This window comes from Heterodontus francisci, chromosome 23, assembly GCF_036365525.1.
Source record: "Heterodontus francisci isolate sHetFra1 chromosome 23, sHetFra1.hap1, whole genome shotgun sequence".
NCBI classification, from domain to species: domain Eukaryota; kingdom Metazoa; phylum Chordata; class Chondrichthyes; order Heterodontiformes; family Heterodontidae; genus Heterodontus; species Heterodontus francisci.
The window spans coordinates 11673545-11696184 of record NC_090393.1 but is presented as its reverse complement, the minus strand read 5'-3'; the positions used below and the strand labels follow the sequence as shown (position 1 = coordinate 11696184).

Sequence of the window (22640 nt, the reverse complement as noted above, 5' to 3'; positions counted from 1 at the left end):
CTCTCCTCATAGCTAATGCCCTCCAGACCAGGCAAAATCCTGGTAAACCTCCTCTGTACCCTCTCCAAAGCCTCCACGTCCTTCTGGTAGTGTGGCGACCAGAATTGCACGCAATATTACTAATTAGACTAGCTACATTTTCCTCCAAATCATTTATACTACAAAGATCCACTATTTTAACAGAGTCTTAAAGGCACACTGTTTTAAGCCGAGGAGAAAATAAATACAGTTCCATGACTATGTCACTTTAAAAAGAAAGCACATTCAACACATACACATAAAAAGACTAGTCCCAATGCAAAAGCACAGCATTAGTCTTGGGGATTCTATAGAAGTAAGGATTCTAATTTATTTTCATTATTGAGGGGAGAAGGTGGAGGGTGAAGAGAAGGCATTTTTTCATGTAATAGGATTCAGATGAAGATTTAAACAACTTACAGAATAAGTCTTTCTCTCCCTCCACAGATGTTGCCTGATCTGCTAAGCGTTTCCAGCAATTCCATTTTTATTTCAGATTTCCAGCAACTGCAACTTGCTATGTGCTGTTACCTGACTACTTTATACCTACACTTCTCCACAGCATGTTTTTCAATTAATTTTCAGGATGTGGGTGGCACTAGCAAGAATGGCATTTATTACCCATCCCTAGTTGCCCTGAGAAGGTGGTAGGTTTGATACAACTGAGAGGCTTGCTTGGCCATTACAGAGAGCAGTTAAGAGTCAACTACATTGGCGTTGGACTGGAGCCAAAGCAGGTAAGGACGACAGGCTTCCTTCCCTAAAGGATGTCAGTGAACCAGCTGGCTTTATAAATGACAATCTGACAGCTTCATGGTCACTTTTACTGCTGCTAGCTTTTTATTTCTTGAATTTTTAAATTGAATTCAATTCTCAAACTGCCATGGTGGAATATGCACTCGCATTCTCTGGAATACTAGCCCAGGCCTCTGGATTCACTGACCTGAATCTGTTTCTCTTCTCCACAGATGCTGCCTGACTTGCTGAGTGTTTTCCAGCATTTTCCGTTTTTAGCTCAGATTAATGGCCTATTTATGACCTCAAGACTGGCTGGTGCTGTAAACTCTGCTGCACCTGAAACATATTTGAAAGCTGTTCCTGTTGCTATTTCTGAATCAGTCCATCACTTAACTTCCAATCTAGTGGGGGCTCCACTCTATAATCCAGGCAGTCACCTCATTACACAGTGTACAGTGGTCTTTTCACAGTCAGACTTTACTGTGTTAGGTTAATGTGGAAAGATTTTGTTGCAATGTCTGAAGCACCTGTATCACAGATGTGGAATGTTACAGTAGATGTAGCTACTTCAAGTAGTTTACTTCTGCCAGCTAACTTAAAGCAGGCCATATAATTTTTTTTTGCTGGGTGCAGTCCAAAGCAAAGTCAGTGTATTCATTGAATGCAAACATAGACAGCTTTACATACAAAGTTAATGAAAAACATTGGATAAACTGTAGCCTTGAAACTAGTGATAAGCAATTAACCCTATAACTGAATTAGAACATCGTTGTAGTTACATGCCTGTCAATAACTTTTTTGGGGATAATATTCTCCCCATCTTTCCTGAAGCCATCTGCCCTCCTGTTGTTTGCCCAAGTGGCCAAAGCAGTAAGTGCTGACGGACTGTTAAACTACAGGGAGCATCACCACGGAGCTCAATCATGTCCTCCTCACCCGACATTGCAATGCAGAACCTTCCAAAGTGACTGAATCCGAGAAGCAGGAATCGTGGCTTAATTTCAATCCTTAAGGTCCTGAGACCAACTGAAGTGCCTCTTATTCCATTCAGCCAAGTCACATTAGCCTAAGTGTATGGAAGTGTAAGATGCACATCAGTACAAAATGATTGATTGGAATAGTCTTACCCAGTGATAGTATAACATGTCCTGAAGTGGTTGATTTAGGCTTGTTTGCTTTTGCCTGGTTCAACACACAGGAACATCAGGTCAGACCTTTAAGTGAAGAGTTTTTGAAAAACACACCGCCTGTTGATTTTCAACAGTGCAAGATTGCTCTTCTACATTGTGCCAGCAGGTAAGCCCTGTTGAATATTTTTAATTAAGACTAATTTATTTAAGATTACAAATATAAATGTCAACAGCGGTGATAAGTAATTGAGGAGCCTGTGCAATTTATTGGTGCCAGTGTTAGCATTGCACAGCAAGGAATAAATCTGAAAAGAACTCTTTTGTGCATGATTGGAATCTCGAATCTGCTTTTGTATTTGGTGAGCAGAATTAGATTCCGAAAAAAACTTATGCATCACTTTTTTAAATAAAGTAGTACGAGAAGTATTATACGATAAGATTTTAAAAAGAAATCAACATAATTTTCTAGTTTCCATTCTACATGTGGAACATAAACGGCATGTTTGTGCAATGTAAATTCTATGTAACTTTTGTCCGCAGGGGTTGTTGGCTGATCATCCTCTAATAAACTAATGTGCATTCATGGGATTATAAAAAAGTTCAGAAAAGATTCAACTCTCAAGTGAAGAAAAAATGAATTTTGAAATTGTTTTGATAAATTCCTTCATCTTTTACTATGCACACCACACACCAACCCAAGTAGCACCCAGATCAACACATTCCAATGTACTTCCACCCTGTAACTAGGCCAAGCTATGCTTAAATTGGTTGTGCCTTTAAAGTTACAAAGAGTAACTGCTTGCTTGGAGGACAAATAGACATTTTGGGAATTAAAGCTGCCAAGACAAATTTTGTCTCTAAATTAACAACTGCTTGAAAACCTTCAGCTCTTCCCTTTGAGAGAAGCAACATCAGAAGAGACCATGGCTAACTTTTCCTTCGTCATTAATATATTTTTTTAAATATAAAAGACGCTACTTGTTTATTGGTGGCTTCCTTATTTGCTCAGTTTCTATTCATTACTGGCTTACAAATACATTTGAGACAACTAGGAGCAAGTGCGAGATGCATGTCTATTGTATGCATAAGGTGTCAGCTGTAGCTCAGTTGGTAGCACTCTTGGCTCGGAGTCAGAAATTTCAAGTCCAACTCCAGGACTTGACCATAAAAATCATGTCTGACACTCCAGTGCAGTAGAGGGAATACTGAAACAAAAACAAGAAACGCTGGAACCACTCAGCAGGTCTGGCAGCATCTGTCAAAAGAGAAGCAGAGTCAACGTTTCGGGTCAGTGACCCTTCTTCGGAACCCTGCACTGTTGAAGGTGCTGTCATTTGGATGAGACATTAAACCAAGTCTGTTCCCTCAGGTGGATGTAAAAGACTCCATGGCACTATTTTGAAGAAGAGCAAGGGAATTATCCCCGGTGGACTGACCAATACTTATCTCTTAATCAATACCACAAAACAGATTAACTCGTCATTAACACATTACTGTTTGTGGGAGCTTGCTGTGCGCAAATTAGCTGCCGTGTTTCCTACATTACAGCAGTGACTACAATTCAAAAAGTACTTCATTCATTGTAAAGTGCTTTGGGACTTCCTGTGGTTGTGAAAGACACTATATAAATGCAAGTCTTTCTTTACTAAAAGCTACAGAAATAAGACATACAATGAAAGAGAAAGATGGATAAAAGGAGAGAAGGACAGAGAGAAAAACACCAAATTTGCATTTATACAGTGTCTTTCACATCCTCCGTAAATCCCCAAAGCACTGCAGAGCCAACCATTTACCTTTGAAGTGTAGTCACTGTTGTTGCATAAGCAGCTAATTGCGCACAGTAAGAAAATAAATGACTAGTTAATGGCTCTTTGTGGCATTGGTTAAGGAATGAATGTTGACTAGGACACCAGAAGAATCCCCTGCTTTTTTGCCTGGTGGACATTAGTTTAGTGTCTGGTCTGAAAGATGGCAATCTCCACGAGTACCACACTGAAATGTCATTTTAGATTTTGTACTCAAATAACTGGATTGGGGCTTGAACCCAAACACTTGCAACTCAGAGGTGAGAAAGTTATCATTATGGCAAGCTGACACTTGCTAAATTTCTAAAAGTTATACTCTTGTATGCATGTTGATTCATAATTTGCAGGTATTTCTATATGGTATCTCAGACATGAAATTTTAAAATTCAGATTCTTGTGGTTGATATTTTGGGCAGATCTGGGGAGGAGGAGATTAATCTGCAGGCAACAATGCAATTTTTTATTCATTGTACAAAATATAGGTTGGGAAAAGTTTGAATTGGAGATCTGCATTGGAGTGATTTTGTTGGTTTTCAGCTCGGGTTTGTACATGTCTGTCCTCTTCTTTCACGCTGTCTGTTTCTCGCATACAAATGTAATTAATTAATTACTATCTCTGCCCGATAGAAAATGTAAATGGTAAAACCTAACTTTCAACAAAATATAGCTAAAACAATAAAATTTATTTCAGCTTCAAAATTTAACTTCTTTCCTGAAAATTGAATGAATCACCATGAGGAAAGGCACTCACTGTTTCTCTCACTGAGCTTAATATGCTTTCTGAAGTTTATGGAACATAAAACAAAAGCTACAATAGTTGTGTCACCAGTTAACTATCATATTTTTCTCACCCCTTCATATACACAGTTTCTGTTTTACAAAAAAAACTCTATATAAACATTACCTCAATAAAGTTATCCTTCAAATAATTTTGAAGAACAGATTAAAGAAAAATACATTAGTTTGCCTGACAATGGTACTGAAGCACTCTGGGAAATAAGGTGCCTTGCACATTTTCAGACTGCACAATCTGAACTCAGCAAGCAAAAATCACAATTCTCAGCAAAAATGTCATTTCCAAGCACAGGCTTTTGCGAGGTTGAGACCTTCAAGTAGTACTTTGAACAAAGACATTAAAATACACAATAAACAGCAATTCAAATGATAAATGCATTCAAGTTATTGTGAAATAAGTCTTTTTTTTAAAATTTTACAACCTTATTTTTGACATTGAAAATTCATTTACTGTGAGAAAAGGGCACTTTTTTTCTAGAAAGTATTTGGAATGAATGTGCATGGGGTGGGGGGGGGGGGGGGGGGGAGTAATAACATAGCACTAGATTGTGGTTCAACAGGGAGCATGACATAAGGTTTTGTGAACAGGAAATGAACACAGACATATTGTTTCTTATTATATATATTTTGCCAGTTGGGATTATCACTGCACTTAAACATAACACTAAATACTGACTTTACTACTGCTGAGATTTAATTTTTTAAGTTATGCATATTATTGATAACTAGTTAATAACATGTGTTACAAATGACAATTTTAGATGTGTTATTTATAGCTGTTTGATAGAATAAATGATAAACTCTGTGACCATTAACAATTCAAAAATAGTCAGATGGACAATATCAGAATACTGTGATATGATATAACTTCCAAAGTCAACTAATTTCTTTAAGACGTTTTGGCATATTTTACATTATCTAAAGATAAATCAGTGTGGGCACAGTATACTTAAACAATCTATGCTTATTGCAACAGATAAAGCACTAAGTGCTGTATAAAATATATTGGTCTGCCAACCTACAACTTATTATTTGCAGTCATTTTCATTATCTCACTCGATGTCTAATTTCTCCCATTTGGCACCAACAGAAGCAAATCTCTGCAAAATGAGGTCCCTACTCCTCATACTTAGTGCCTGCCTAGTTCCTGTGCCTACATTTTGTGGAGTTAAGCCTTTAGATGAACACTTCAACATAGAATCAACAGTTGAACCTCTAAGGCCTCGAACCAGTTTGGACAGTGCGGATCCCAACATTGAAAGTCTCCAAATACAATTCCATGAGGATAATACCTTAACGCAAGATCTCCTTCCAGAAGGAGAGGAGGAAGACTATCTGGATTTTGATAAACTATTGGCAGAGCAGGATGATGATTACATTGATGAAATTGATGAAATTGAAGTTGCACCAGAAATGGACACAAAGCTTGAACCCACAGACCCGGCAGCCAAAAGAGCCAAACTACTTAAGCTATTCCACGGCAAAACCAGGATTCAACGCTTGAACATTGTTAACGCAAATTTTGCTTTTGGGCTTTATAGAAGCATCAGGAATGCTGTTGATCAGTCCAATAACATACTGCTAGCTCCTGTCGGCATTTCAATCACCCTGGGTATGGTTTCTTTAGCTGCAAGACATGAAACCCATCAGCAGCTATTCCACACACTTGGTTTTGCGGATTTTGTAAACGCAAGTGCAAAGTACGACATGATGACTGTTCATAATCTCTTCCGTAGGCTTACCCATCGCCTCTTTCGCCATAACTTTGGTTATACTCTCCAGGCTGTTAACAGATTTTTGGTACGTCAGGACACACAGATTCTGAGTAACTTCACACAAAATATGAAAACCTATTACTTTGCCGAGCCTCAGTCAGTCAACTTTTCCGACCCTATTTTGATCAGCAAAATAAACTACCGGATTTTGAAACTCACTAGAGGGCTCATTAAGGAAGCCTTAAAAACAGTAGATCCACAAACTCTAATCATGATTCTGAACTGCTTGTACTTGAAAGGTAAATTAATTTCGTTCAACCAGCAACTGTATCGTCACCTCATTGCACTTGTTAGTACAACAGACTTCATTCACAATACCGTAAATAGTAAACCCAACTTTTTCATTCATTTAGTTAATTCATATTGCAGCGTTCTCTAATCAAATTTTTCTTCATTAAAATTCAAGTTGTCGAGCCCAAATCGCTTGATTTTAAGACATAACTATGTATGAGTACCAATGTGCCCACAATAAATCCATCCAAATCTTAATGTTAATTTAATAAAAAGAATTATTTTAGAATCCAGCAATTAGGGGCAGAGTCATCAGCATAACTGTTTTATTATCTGTGGTGTTAAATCAAGGTGTCCCTCAAAATAGTACAGAAAATACTTTCAGTTGAAAGACAGCTTTGCGATTGCGCAATACTAGCGGCTTTCCACCACCTTCTCAAGGGCAATAAATGCCAGACTTCCCTTTGCTACTCTAATGGTGGCAGTAACATACAGCAAAGGATTGGCATACAACATATTTATATATCTATGTTTATCTCTTTCCTAGTCTGTGTCTCTTTTCCTCCTTTAATCTCCCTTCTCTTGGGCAAGAGACGCAAGGGGGATGTGAGGAAGAACTCTTTTGTAACGACCTGGAACTCACTGTCTACGAGAATGGTGGAAGCAGAGACGATTGATGATTTCAAAAGGAAATTGGATAGGCAGTTGAGGGAAATAAACTTGCAGGACTATGGAGATAGAGCGGGGGTATGGGACTGACTAGACTGCTACAGAGACCCAGCATGGAATGGGCCGAATAGCCTCCTTCAATGCCTCTATGACTCCAAATCTGTGGCAAGTAACTCACCTCCTGACTCCCCATCCGTTCACCATCTACAAGGCACATGTCAGGAGTGTGATGGAATATTCTCCACTAGCCTGGATGACTGCAACTCTGAACAACATTCAAAAAAGCTCAATACCATCCAGAACAAAGCAACCTGCTTGACTGGCACCCCATGCACCACCTTCAACATTCAGTCCCTCCACCACTGGTGCACAGTGGCAACAAGGTGTACCCTTTACAAGATGCACTGCAGCAATTCACCAAAGCTCCCTCCAAACCTACAACATCTACCACTGAAAAGTAGGTATGTGGGAACACCACAAACTGCAAATTCCCCTACAAGTCATATACCTTCCTTCCATAACTGTCACTGGGTCAAAATCCTGGAACTCCCTCCTTAACAGCACTGTGGGTGTACATATACCACATGGACTGCAGCGGTTCAAGACGGCAGCTCACCACCACCTTCTCAAGGGCAACAAATGCCAGCCTTGCCAGCAATACCCATATCCCATGAACAAATAAAAAAAGACCCACATACCAATACCTCACAACATAATCAGGATATGCTTAAGCAATTTTTCATTTTAAACCAATTGGGAAAGGGAGTATTTTATATCGAAAGTACTATCCCTCTCCTTTACGTAGGGCTGACTAGACCCAAACTAATATATTAGACAAGACCAATCCAGCTCACAGCATTTCACTGTATTTCAATCATCCGTTGACCAATAAAATAAACAAATCAACTATCCCGAAGGAAAGGACAGATATTCCCAGCGTTTTAGCTGTTTGATTTATCGAGTGAACTGAATACTTCAAATGGTCAGTGGAAAAGGCTCAAGGGGCAGAATGGCCTACTTCAATTCCTATGCCAGCCAACTCAGGATTTCAAAGGGGCCAAAAAAAGCTCCGAAATTGAGAAATTGCAGTCTGCAGATTGAACTCTTTAGAGTCATAGTCAAATACGGCACAGAAGGAGGCATTTCAGCCCATCGAGTCCATGCTGGCTCTCCATGGAGCAGTTAGGTCAGTCTCACTCCCCCACTCAATCCTCAGAGCCCTGCAAGTTTATTTCCTTCAACTGGCCATCCAATTTCCTTCTGAAATCATTGATTGTCTCCGCTTCCACCACCCTTGTGGGCGCTGAGTTCCAAGTCATTACCTGCTATTTTAAACACTTAAGTGTGCTACTCCTGATTATCCTGCTTCAATTATTTAGCATTTAATAGCCCATAAAATACTGATCATGTCCCTCAGGCATTTTTTAAACATTACTTGGAGGGAAAATATATTAAAAGCTTTAAACTGCATAATATTCAATTTTACAGAGCGCACTTGCCTGCGAGGTGGAAAGTACAATGGGCTGCATTTTAAGAGCCCATCGCCGAAGTTGATGGCAGGCGTAAAGATTTGCAGCCCACACGCACGGGGCCGTTGCGATTCCAAACTTGGCAGCTCATTACCATGTCCGGGGAGTCCGCCTCCCTCCCCTCCCCCAAAATGATGTGGAGGGGGCAGGCAAGCCATCACCAGCAATGGCGTCTGGCACCAATACACAGGTGGCGGCGCCATTTTTAAAGGGCGTAGAGCCCTAACTGAGCATTTAAATTTTAAAGGGACAGTTTTGTTAAAGATTTTCCACCCACCCACCCCCCACAATGGCATAACACAACATTCCTGCTCTTTCCCCCCCAGAATACCTATCTTGAAAAATTGACCTTCCCCCTCTACCACCACCCCCCCACTCCCCCCCTGCAAAGTTCAGAACCTTTGTCCTACACCGCCCCCACCCCCCCTGACCAATCCGAGGCATTGTAACCCCGCTCCAACCCCCACCCCCCGGCACAGAGAAAAACACCTCCTCCGCCCTCACCACAGGTGTTGTGCCTCGTTTCCCCGAACGGGGATTCGCAGGCGCAGCAATGCTGGCTGCAACAATAAAGATACCAACCTGCTGGCAGTATCGCTGCGGCCTGCATGGTAAGTAGGTATTTACATATTTTAATGTACTCCCGTCATCGAGCAGCGGGGTGGTCGCCACAAGTCCTCGCCACCACCGAGATCAGTGCGGGCCTGCCGCTGTCGGGGTTGGTGGCAGGCCTCCTCCGTTGCAATCTTCATTGCCTGCCCCCCGCCACCGTTCCCGGCATCAGAGGGGCTTTAAAATTCATCCCAATGAAACTCTAAACTCCAAAATCCTAAGCTCAAACGTAAATGTGACCTTTTCCCCCCCTCTGATTAAACAGGATCTTGGGAAAATAAATTTCCGACTGAAAGGACGTATAAAGGTTCATTCTGGCTGAACGAAAAGGAGACGGTGAGAGTACCTATGATGCAAACAAAGGGAAACTTCCTGGCTACTGCAGACCGCGAACTCAAATGCGACATTCTCCAGCTGCCATACGTGGGAAACATCAGTATGCTGATCGTGGTACCCCACAAATTCTCTGGCATGAGGACTGTTGAAAAGCAGCTGATGTCTGAAGTGGTGGTGAAGTGGTTAAACAGCATGACCAACAGGTACATTTTGCACATTCAAACTCAGTGATACTGTGTACAGTTTAAGAGTCCAAGAGAGCTGGACTTCAGCAAAATAGAAAAAACAAAAGCTGTGCACCGGCACACAGGACTGGATTAAAAGTTGTCTGGATTTAAAAGTGAGCTGCATCACACTCTCCTCTACAAAGACCTCCTTTTATTAAGTGATTATATGCTTCCAAATGCTTGCAAAAATTTCTACACAGATTTACAGAAACTGTAATGAATAAGAGACAGTTCTGTTAGTTTCAGTGGATAACTAAGAAAAGCAGGAAGAATGATGAGGTTATACATCATAAGCTAACTATTCCGCGACACACTACATCCAGAGGTGTCAAAAATATGGGCCACATGCAGCCCACTAGTTGCCCACTTCATTGCCAATGAAGCCCAAGCATTCTTTGCAATGTACCCACTTTCTCTTTTTGGAGAGCGCGGGCAATTTTTTTTTTTTAAGTGCACGATCCCTTTAGTTTTTTTTTTGCCTGGCTGCAGACATAAACTGCACAGGACCTTTCGGGTTGCTGTGCTTAAAGAGAACTTTGATCCTGTGGTACTTTACCCTTGCGTTTCTTACTCATTGGTTTGTACTGTTGTTATGCAATCTATGCATCTTGGAGAGGGTGCAGAGAAGATATAAGTGATGTGAAGAGACTAGAGAAGCTGGGATTGTTTTTCTTACAGCAGAGCGGGACACAGAAAAATTAAACAGAGTTGTTCAAACTTATATGGGGTTTTGATAGAGTAGATAGGAAGAAACTGTTTCCACTGGCAGGAGGGTCAGTAACCAGAGCAGACAGATTTAAGATGATTGGCAAAAGATTGGAAATTAAAATGTTTATGCAGCGAGTTGTTGCGATCTAGAATGCACTGCCTGAAAGAATGCTGGAAAGAGATTCAATAATAAATTTTAACGGAAAAGGGATAAAAACTTGAAAAGAGAAAAAAATGCAGATGAGTGAGACTAATTGGATAGCTCTTTCAAAGAGCCAGCACAGGTACAATGGACCGAATGATCTCCTTCTGCACTGTACCATTCTATATGCTCAGGGAACGAGACTCTACTCAGACTTCAAGGTGACATGATTTAGGTTTTTACGAGGTTGAAGAGAACAGATTCTGGTCAGGCAGATATATTACTTGAGATAAATGAGAATGAAAGGATTGGGGGACATCAACTTAATATATGAAAACAGAGTTAAATTAGATGCCAGAAATAGTTAAGAGAGTGAGCGACCTCTGAAATAGACTACCAAACGCAATTAAATATGGTTTCATTCCATTTCTTCGAAAGAACAAGCTGGATAAGTCTTGCTGCAATTGTATAGAACCTTGGTGAGACCGCACCTGGGGTATTGCGTACAGTTTTGGTCTCCTTACCTCATGAAAGATATACTTGCCATAGAGCGAGTGCAACAAAGGTTCGCCAGACTGATTCCGGGATTGTCCTATGAGGAGACTGAGCCTATATTCACTAGAGTTTAGAAGAATGAGAGGTGACCTCATTGAAGCATACAAAATCCTTATAGTCATAGAGCAATACAGCACAGAAACAGGCCATTCGGCCATCGTGTCTGTGCTGGCCATCAAGAACCTAACTATTCTAATCCCATTTTTCAGCACTTGGCCCATAGCCTTGTATGTTATGGCATTTCAAGTGCTCTTAAATGTTGTGAGGGTTCCTGCCTCTACCACCTCTTCAGGCAGTGTGTTCCAGATTCCAACCACCCTCTGAGTGAAAAAGTTTTTCCTCAAATCCCCTCTAAACCTCCTGACCCTTACCTTAAATCTATGCCCCCTGGTTATTGCCCCCTCCACTAAGGGAAAAAGTTTCTTCCTGTCTAACCGATCAATGCCACTCATAATTTTGTATATCTCAATCATGTCCCCCCTCAGCCTTCTCTGCTCTAAGGAAAACAACCCTAGCCTTTTCAGTCTCTCTTCATTGCTGAAATGCTCCAGCCCAGGCACCATCCTGGTGAATCTCCTCTGCACCCTCTCCAGTGCAATCACATCCTTCCTATAGTGTGGTGACCAGAACTGTACACAGTACTCCAGCTGTGGCCTAACTAGCATTGTATACAGCTCCATCATAACCTCCCTGCTCTTATATTCTATGCCTCGGCTAATAAAGGCAAGTATCCCATATGCCTTCCTAACCACCTTATCTACCTGTGGTGCTGCCTTCAGTGATCTATGGACAAGTACACCAAGGTCCCTCTGACCCTCTGTACTTCCTAGGGTCCTACCATCCATTGTACATTCCCTTGCCTTGTTAGTCCTCCCAAAATGCATCACCTCACACTTCTCAGGATTAAATTCCATTTGCCACAGCTCCGCCCATCTTACCAGCCCATCTATATCGTCCTGTAATCTAAGGCTTTCCTCCTCATTATTTATGACACCACCAATTTTCGTGTCATCTGCGAACTTACTGATCATACCTCCTATACTTACATCTAAATCATTAATGTACACAACAAACAGCAAGGGTCCCAGCACCGATCCCTGTGGTACACCACTGGTTATAGGCTTCCACTTGCAAAAACAACCTTCGACCATCACCCTTTACCTCCTGCCACTAAGCCAATTTTGGATCCAATTTGCCAAATTGCCCTGGATCCCATGGGCTCTTACCTTCTTAACCAATCTCCCATACAGGACCTTATCAAACGCCTTACTGAAGTCCATGTAGACTACAGCAACTGCTTTACCCTCATCTACACATCTAGTCACCACCTCAAAAAATTTAATCAAGTTAGTTAGACATAATCTCCCCCTGACAAAGTCATGCTGACATCCCTCATTAATCCCTGCCTCTCCAAGTGGAGATTAATCCTGCCCCTCAGAATTTTTTCCAATATTTTCCCAACTGCTGATGTTAGACTCACCGGCCTGTAATTACCTGGTTTATCCCTGCTCGACAAAGTTGATGCAGGATGTTTCCCCAGGTTTGGGGGGGGGGGGGGTGGGGGGTGTCTAGAGCCAGGTGACACAGTCTCAGAATAAGAGGTAGGCCATTTAGGACTGAGATGAGGAGGAATTTCTTCTCTCAGAGGGTGGCGAATCTGGAATTCTCTGTCCCAGAGGGCTGTGCAGGCTCAGTCATCGAGTATGTTCAAGACAGAGATTGATAGATTTCTAGATATTAAAGCTATCAAGGGATATGGGGATAGTGCAGGAAAATGGCGTTGAGGTAGAAGATCGGTCATGATCTTGCTGAATGACGGAGCAGGCTCGAGGGGCCGAATAGCCTACTCCTGCTGCTATTTCCTATGTTCTAAGAGTCATGGGGAGCTCAAGTTATAGATGTTAGATGAGGGACAGCTGTAATTATGGATATTAGCTTTTGCAGTTTCCTGGAGCTTATGTCCGATTGCCTTCATGAGTCAGATCCTAAAATGATCATAAAGACTTGGTGCGATGTCTGGATGGAGTAGTTGATTTTTGCACATATTTCTTTTCCACATACCTACATGGCACACATTCTGCAGTGCAGGATTCTTATGTATGCCACAAATAAAAGCTTGCTGCAATACCCAAAATAAATCACAAATTTTGAGGGGCACTTAGCCATATTAAGAGGTAGAAGGAAATGTAACAGTTTTGTGACCAGACCTGAATGGGATTTAAAAAAAGAGCAAGAGGAGTTCCAAGGCACACTCTCATATGGGCCAACTTGGCACTCACTGACAATTCATTCATTCAGAGGAATTACAGGATGGCTAGTGCGGGAGATAAAAAGAAAAATGGTACTCGAAGCCACAGTCCTCATGATTCGGGGGCCACAGCTGTGTTCTTCTCGGGTCAGAAGCCCCGTGTCGCTCTCGGGTCGGGAACCCTGTTACTAACTGGGGCAGAGCAGCAGCAGCTTTATTCTAGATTTGTCTGTGCTAGACCTGGCCTGGGAGTGCTTAACGCTGACACTGCATGCCTGGAATAGAAATAGTTCCATCCCCAGCCCTATTATCACTCAACCTGATGAGCAGAGAAAGAAAATGACAAGTCAGTATAAGACGACCGCAATCTCCAGAAATCACCTACACAAATATCAAATCAGATCTTGCTTCATTCTAAGGTGTCTTTTGAATTGATATTTTAGCATTTGAAGAACTATAAGAATCAGATGAAAGAAACTTTCGATATAAATTATGTATTGTGTTCCAATTATACTTAAAATTTACTTAATTTCAATTTTTTTTAAAGAACAAGAAAAGTGATTCTCCCCAGATTTAATCTGGTGAAGCACTATGACCTGGTTCCATACCTGAAGACTTTGGGACTGACATTACCTTTCGAAGCAGAAGCAGACTTTACTGGAATATCAACTCAGGACAATCTGGGCATTAACCTGGTAGGAGTTTCCTTGTGCACATAAACCACAAACACAAATGTACAGACTGAACAAAATGGGCACAGAAGCTATAAGCTATAAGTAAGCTATAACTCTTGTAGGAGTAATCGGGTAGGAGCATTCACTAGATTAGGCTAATCACTCTCAACTTGAAAGGCAGTTTCATTGAGGTGATGAGAAAAAATTAATCTGGCTAAAAGCGATTTTGTTGGAGCTTGTGATAGACCAACCCCAGCTCCTTTAGGGCAGGAAATGAACCATGTGGATGAAGGAAAAGATTTGTTTTGTGTTGTTTGTAGTTTCAGTACAAATTGTATTCCTAGTTGAAAGACAGCTAAATTTTAAATAGGTTAAGAGCTTTACAAATTTAAGGAGGCTCTTGGCTTGAAAGTTAACAGCTCCATTCCACATGGCTCCAAAAGGACCAAAATACCTCTTCGCCCATTATTTAAACCCTCAATTAAAGTCATAGACAAAACTAAAATGGGCAAAATTACATCCAGTTTTGCATTTCACAGTGATAAACACTAAAAACTAAAACCATCTCAACAAAGCCCCTGTTTTTTCTCCTTCCGATTAATGAAACCACCTAGCCTAAACCTCTCCACCTCTTCATCCTTCTTCAAGATGCTCCTTAAACCTACCTCTTGGACCAAGTTGTTGTCATCCGTCTGAATACCTTACTGTGTGGTGCGATGTCAAATTGTGTTTGATAACACTCGTGATGTACTTGGGACATTTCATTACATTAATTATATAAAATTACAGTGACTATACAGCACAGAAACAAGCCAAACGGCCTCCACACGATTTTCCCCATCTACCTCATCGCAGCCTTTCAGCATATCTTTCTATTCCATTTTCTCTCACGTTTCGAGTTTCCTTTTGAAAGCATCTAAGCTATTTGCCTCACCCACTTCCTGTGATAGCGAGTTCCACATTCTAATCACCATCTGAGTAAAGAAATTTCTCCTCATTTCTCTATTGAATTTATTTTTAACTATCTTGTATTTATGGTCCCTAGTTTTGGATTCTTCCACAAGTGGAAACATTCTCTCCGCATCTACCCTGTTCAACCCATTCATAAGGTGTGCTATAAAAATGCAAGTTATTATTGTAGCCACATGAAACCAACAGATTTTAGTAGCTCCATGTCCAGAGCCACACTACTACATAAATAATGCAAGCCGTTTGCTCATTTAAATACCCTGTGGGTTTTCTTTATGTATTATCCAACTAGAAAACACATCTACTGGTTTTGAATTTTCCCCAGTTAAGAAAAGCATTGTTCCACCAACTAAAAGTACAATTATTTGTGGAGAAAATGCACAAACTCCGCCAATGCATTCGTTCACTTGATAGAATGGTGTAGCATTTAAATTATATTTTCCCATTCTAAATGCAACAGAAGATTCATACTTCAAACAAGGTACTATCAAAAACAGTTAATGAATGAAACTGTCAGGATCTTAGACAGATCAACATCATGGCATCATATGTACCAAGATATCCGAAGTTCAGAAAAACACATCAAGCTCTTCTGGAGGACATGGGAGGGGTGAATAATGGATCAAATACTTTCAAGAACATTAACAAACTGCCTATATTTTCATCTGTCAGGGAACCATTCTATTCCCAGAGTTAGATGCTGAACATGTGAATGAAAAAGCAAATCAATACATTACCACCTCTGATCATGCAGATGGTCTCTAGATAATGCTAGGTACTGATGACTGCGAGGGTTGCTTTTGTCTATTAGTTACAGTTTTTTTCCCCTCAATAATACTAAAATTCTTATTCAGTCTATCGATATCATTTGTAAAATTTGCCATTAAATGTAATCAAATAAAGCCAAAAGAAAAAAAACAGAAATCAGACCAGAATGACCTCTTCCAGTACTGTATTCTTGCATTCTAACACTGACAGAATGCAGTCTGCTTAGGTTTTAATTTGTTCTAATCAGTGTTTAGGTAACCAACCAACCTTTCTGGAGTAATTAACATGATCGCTTACGTTTCAATTCTTTCAGTTCAAACACCAAGGATCAATAACAGTGAATGAAGAAGGAACTACAGCAGCATCCATTACAACAGTTGGCTTTATGCCCCTTTCCTCGCAGAATGAATTTTCCGTCAACAGGCCCTTCTTATTTCTCATATACGAGCACCGTACTGAATGTCTGCTGTACATGGGCCGGGTGACAAACCCGCAGAACAATTAATAACCAATGGAAGAAAATTATAAAACTACCAAAAAATGGGCTGTTCGTCAAAAAAAAATTTAAATAAATTTTTTATCACAATGTATGAGAACATAACAACTGTAAGCAAATGAGCATTGATTTATGCAAGAAACTGTCAAACCAATTTTTAAAAAATCCTTGTCAGTTAACTTTTTTCTCATAAGGTTGTGTTATCACCTGACCTGTTCAACTATTATACCCAAGGGTGCGAGGGGATGATGGCGGCTTAAACTCTTACCTCTGCCTAATGTTGTCAGGTTTAATCCCAACACCAGGGTTTCCGTGTATAACCGATAGGGCAATTCTTCTGGTGGTTTGAGTGAATGCAAAAGATCCCATAGTGCTACTTTAAAAGCAGATTCTCCTGTTATCCTACCTAACATTACTCTCCCTATCAACATAATCAAAACTTAACAGGTCCACTGGGTTGTTGCTTACAAAATGGCTGCTAAATTGTCCTTCATAAAAGCAGCCTGAATCCAAATTCAGGGCCCAACCCAACAGCCTGGAAGGGGGAGTCTCACTCGGTTTCACTTGGAGTCAGCTTCGGCTTTAACATCAGATTTATACTACAAATGTTTCAGCATCAGCGCAGAACTCAATCTGTTAAACTTGAAATGTAAAGGCACCATTTCTAAGAGACATGAATTATGCTACCCAAAAGGCTTTTCAATTTTGGAATCCTTCCTCATTGAACAGGTTTCTAAAACTTTCTGCTCACCATCTTATGCTGTGGCTGCACCAGGTCAATGACTGGCAAAGTTGCAACAAAGAAACAGTAACTCATGCTCTTTATTTCTTTTTCAAGATTAAACACTTACTCTCTACCTAAAATCGAACCCATCAACTCTGCAAATACCTAAAAAGAGTCCAGGCAGAATTTCTAGAACAGAGAAACAATATTGCAACTGCTCTAGAGAAAGTATCCTAATTTAAAAAGGAATGATTAGCACATTAAACATAGAAAATAGGAGCAGGAGTAGGCTATTCGGTCCTTCGAGCCTGCACTGCCATTCAATACAATCATGGCTGATCATCCAAACTCAGTATCCTGCTCCCGCTTTCTCCCTGTACCCCTTGATCCCTTCAGCCGTTCAGCCTGATGCAAAAGCAAACCACGCTGACAGACAGGTTTTTCAGTACTGTGCTTATTGTTGCTAGTAAGTATTCCTTGATCAGATCACACGGTATATACCAGTAGCAATGCTGAGACAGTCCCCCATTAAGACATCTCAAGCCCAATCTCTGAAGATCATTTCCTATTTCAACAGCACTTCTGTTATCCCAGTAACCATGATACAGTTTTCTTGTGCAAATATATGCTGGTCTTTGTTTCTCAATGACTCAAATCTAATACCATGGGGAATCTTTAGTACGGGCTTAATTATGTGATGTTTTAATGTATTCTAATTTAAGTAATTAGAATTTAATATACCTTTCGTATATAGATTCAGCCTAAACCTTGCCTCCATTCATTGCTGTGCAGTTTCTATCAAGTACATACCTCTTACAAAATAATACTGTACGGCACAGTGGCGCAGTGGTTAGCACTGCAGCCTCACAGCTCCAGGGACCCGGGTTCAATTCTGGGTACTGCCTGTGCGGAGTTTGCAGGTTCTCCCTGTGAGCGCGTGGGTTTTCGCCGGGTGCTCCGGTTTCCTCCCACCGCCAAAGACTTGCATAGGTAAATTGGCCATTGTAAATTGCCCCTAGTGTAGGTAGCTGGTAGGAAATACGGGATTACTGTAGGGTTAGTATAAATGGGTGGTTCTTGGTCGGCACAGACTCTGTGGGCCGAAGGGCCTGTTTCAGTGCTGTATCTCTAAATAAAATAAAAAAATAAAAAATAATAAAAGTAACGGTTTTGGTTGAAAACTTTCAAAAGGTACTTACCACTGCAATGACTGGAATAAGAACCCCTAAATTACCCGCACTGCTTGAAGCCTGAAACAAAGGAATTTCACATGTTATTCAAGATTATCTAATTTCAGCAGTGTATTTCAGTGTAAAATAAATTTATCGGAACAATATATAACCATAAACATACTGCCTTGGATTGGTGAAGCTCCATTAGTCTCCGAAAAAGAGTTGAAACCTCAAATAATATTAGCCTCTGTAAAAGTCCCCATGCATTTCAAACATGCTTGTCACAAAACAACTCTCACCATTTTTACAAACATACCAAAAAAAAGCAATGTCTTAATGTTCCCAAATCTCAAGGGTTTCAGGATGCTTGAAGGTGGAATCTCAATAGCAACACGTTATTTTCAATTACTATAAATGAGATGGGTGATAACACCCTAATAGGGTGCTTCATACCGTAGGTTACTATGCCAATTGCATTCAGAGTACTTTAACATTGCACTGACATCAGTTGTTGTAAAGGGAACTTTTGCTCTGCGGTTGATTAACAGATGCAAGTGTAAGTAACAAATGTAATTGCAACGTAAATGAGGTGTGAAGAAGGGATGATCAAACAGCTGTTTGAAAACCTGAATTTGTCTTAAAAGAACAGAATTTTTAAATTGGTATTACTGTCAGTCATATACAGCACAGGAGGCGGCAATTCAGCCCATCGAGTCCATGCCAGCTCTCCGTAAAGCGATGCAATCAGTCCCATTCCCCACTCTATCCCCATAGTCCTGCAAGTTTATTTTCAAGTGTCCATCCAATTTCCTTTTGGTGCTCTTGCAGACCGTGACGTAGTGGTAATGTCACTGGACTAGTAATCCAAAGTCCTGGGCTAACAACCTGGGGACACGGGTTCAAATCCCATCTCAGCAGCTGGTGGAATTCAAATTTAACTATTTAAAAAAAAAGCTAGTCTTAGTTTCTTGGCACTATTGCTATCATCGATTGTCATAAAAAAAAAAGTGATTCACTAATGTCCTTTAGGGAAGGAAATCTGCTGTCCTTATCTGGTCTGGCCTGGCCTACGTGACTCAAGACCTACAGAAATGTGGTTGACTCTTAACTGCCGAGCAAGTCACTCAGTTCAAGGGCAACTAGGAATGGGCAACAAAGGCTGGCCTGCCTGTGATGTCCACATCCTATCAAAGAATATTAAAAAACTGACTTCTGTAAGAATGGCTAGTCAGCTATTATGAACGGTTGCCCGCAATAACTGTGGGCATTAAGTAATGGAGATTAATATACATTGAATACAGCACAGGAGGCCATTCAGCCCATCATGCTATGCCAGCTCTTTGATAGAGCTCCCTTATTAATTCCACTCACCTGCCCTTTCCCTATAGCTGGGCAAATTTTTCCCCTTCAAGTATTTGTCCAATTCCCCTTTGAAAGTTGTTAGTGAATCTGCTTTCACAATCTAATTTTCATTTTTAGTCACTGAGGTTAAAACTTGGATGGTAACAAAGATCCAAACAGCCTCTTTGTTAGCCAGTAATTTCTCCTCTCTACAAAGCCTGCGTCACTCCCCATTCCACGGCAAAAAATGGTAGACAGGTAACCTGCATCTGCTTTTTTTTGTCTAGAGCAGTCTTGAAACAAAGGTGACCGCCACCTCCCCCTGGCAAACCACTGGGAAGTACTGTCCTCTGTATTAAAAAAGGTCTCATCTCACCTCTGTTTCTTACACATAGGATCCTACACATTCAACAGCAGGAAACTGAAATTACAGAATCTGAAGAAATTGAGCTATGGGTCCTTTGATATTTTGATTTACCAAATCAGTTTAAATTTGGCAGGTTGGTAGGCAGGGGTTGAAAGTGATGCCTTCATACAGCTTACCTGTACTAGGTGGCTCATAAAATTGTCCTGTAAGTTTCTCAACTAGCTTAGCTAAAATTATTACAGGAGGACTCCAACCCACAAAGTCCTGGGGGCTTCTGAGCCAGACTGTTCCTGCCTCTGAATTTCAGACAGGTGCAGTTTAACATGACCAATTCTATCAACCCCAGCCCAATCCATTTGCTGACTCTAAAGACAATAATTGGCAAAGAGGCTACTAAATATCTCGAGCAAGTTGTATTTTTTGTGGCCTTTAATTTGTGCAAACACCTACCAGAAGTAGACTTTAATACAAACATGTGTTTAAATGCCCAGCCCGCCTAGAGGGCTAGTTCCTTCTAGCACAAGGAAAAATGCGCAATTAATTTCTACTGCACATTTCAGAACTTAATTAGGTTTTCAAGGATTTTTCTTGAAGCTTCCTCGAAAAGAATGATCCAAAAATCTGCACACGACGTGGTGTTACCAGGACACTGATCATGAATGTTTACAGAAAAGATTACTTTGCAACTGACATAAATGAGGAAATCAGAATTAAATGCAGAACACAATTTTGAAATAAACTGCTTCGAATTTGAATTTCTTCCTCTGGAAAATATTGTGCAAAATAAATCAGTCGAGGGGGAACAGCAACTAATCCTGAACTAATGTGAAGTGTTCTGTTCATTACAACATAGGGAAGTAACAGGGAGGGAAATCATGCTGCATGACTGAGCCTCAGTACCTGAGCCATGCAGGAAGGCTTTTGTGGAAGTGTAACAATTGTGGCAGAGGGTGTAAATAACACCTAAGTATATTATTGAGCTGTCAGCCTTGGCTCAGTGGTAGCATCTCGCCTCTGAGTCAGAAAGTCATGAATTCAAACTCCATGCCATAGACTTGACCACATAATACAGGTTGGCACTTCAGTGCAGTACCGAGGGACATGACGTTTTTCATACCTGCTCCCTCAGATGATATTATTCAAAGAAATGCCGAGAAATTCTCCCGGTGTCCTGGCCAATATCTATCGCTCAACCAACATCACAAAAAACCAGATTATCTATTCATGTATCAAACTGCCGCTTGTGGGAACTAGCTGTGCACAAATTGGCTGCCGCATTTCCCAATCTTATGACAGTAACGATATTTCCAAAAGGACTTCACTTTAGGATGCCCTGCGATTGTGAAAAGCACTATATAAATACAAGTTCTTCCTTTCCTTATGGCCAGTATGTAAGATGCTCACAGCATTCAACTAATTCTTGAGCTCACAAAGAAAGAGCCTTTATTTACCAAGCGTTTTGTCATTTCTCACTTCATTGATCTCACCAAAGCCTTTGACCTCGTCAGCAGACGTGGTCTCTTCAGACTACTAGAAAAGATCGGATGTCCACCAAAGCTACTAAGTATCATCACCTCATTCCATGACAATATGAAAGGCACAATTCAACATGGTGGCTCCTCATCAGAGCCCTTTCCTATCCTGAGTGGTGTGAAACAGGGCTGTGTTCTCGCACCCACACTTTTTGGGATTTTCTTCTCCCTGCTGCTTTCACATGCGTTCAAATCCTCTGAAGAAGGAATTTTCCTCCACACAAGATCAGGGGGCAGGTTGTTCAACCTTGCCCGTCTAAGAGCGAAGTCCAAAGTACGGAAAGTCCTCATCAGAGAACTCCTCTTTGCTGACGATGCTGCTTTAACATCTCACACTGAAGAATGCCTGCAGAGTCTCATCGACAGGTTTGCGTCTGCCTGCAATGAATTTGGCCTAACCATCAGCCTCAAGAAAACGAACATCATGGGGCAGGATGTCAGAAATGCTCCATCCATCAATATTGGCGACCACGCTCTGGAAGTGGTTCAAGAGTTCACCTACCTAGGCTCAACTATCACCAGTAACCTGTCTCTAGATGCAGAAATCAACAAGCGCATGGGTAAGGCTTCCACTGCTATGTCCAGACTGGCCAAGAGAGTGTGGGAAAATGGCGCACTGACACGGAACACAAAAGTCCGAGTGTATCAGGCCTGTGTCCTCAGTACCTTGCTCTACGGCAGCGAGGCCTGGACAACGTATGCCAGCCAAGAGCGACGTCTCAATTCATTCCATCTACGCTGCCTTCGGAGAATACTTGGCATCAGGTGGCAGGACTATATCTCCAACACAGAAGTCCTCGAAGCGGCCAACACCCCCAGCTTATACACACTACTGAGTCAGCGGCGCTTGAGATGGCTTGGCCATGTGAGCCGCATGGAAGATGGCAGGATCCCCAAAGACACATTGTACAGCGAGCTCGCCACTGGTATCAGACCCACCGGCCGTCCATGTCTCCGTTATAAAGACGTCTGCAAACGCGACATGAAATCGTGTGACATTGATCACAAGTCGTGGGAGTCAGTTGCCAGCATTCGCCAGAGCTGGCGGGCAGCCATAAAGACAGGGCTAAATTGTGGCG

At 41.2% G+C, this 22640-nt stretch overlaps 2 protein-coding genes across 2 annotated transcripts in view; one reads left to right on the top strand and one right to left on the bottom strand.

The window, feature by feature from the left end:
* pi4kab (phosphatidylinositol 4-kinase, catalytic, alpha b) overlaps nucleotides 1–22640 on the bottom strand; it is a 167379-nt gene that overhangs the window by 97450 nt on the left and 47289 nt on the right. Inside the window, exon 19 of the mRNA XM_068054681.1 lies at nucleotides 18349–18399. Within this exon, the coding sequence (XP_067910782.1) occupies nucleotides 18349–18399 (51 nt within the window). The remainder of the gene's footprint in view (nucleotides 1–18348; nucleotides 18400–22640) is intronic.
* Nucleotides 1944–20784, top strand: serpind1 (serpin peptidase inhibitor, clade D (heparin cofactor), member 1). Its single transcript, XM_068054682.1, has 5 exons — nucleotides 1944–2052; nucleotides 5577–6500; nucleotides 9568–9841; nucleotides 14066–14213; nucleotides 16243–20784. Exons 2-5 carry the CDS (start codon nucleotides 5594–5596, stop codon nucleotides 16432–16434), a joined length of 1521 nt encoding a protein of 506 aa, XP_067910783.1. The 5' UTR covers nucleotides 1944–2052; nucleotides 5577–5593; the 3' UTR covers nucleotides 16435–20784.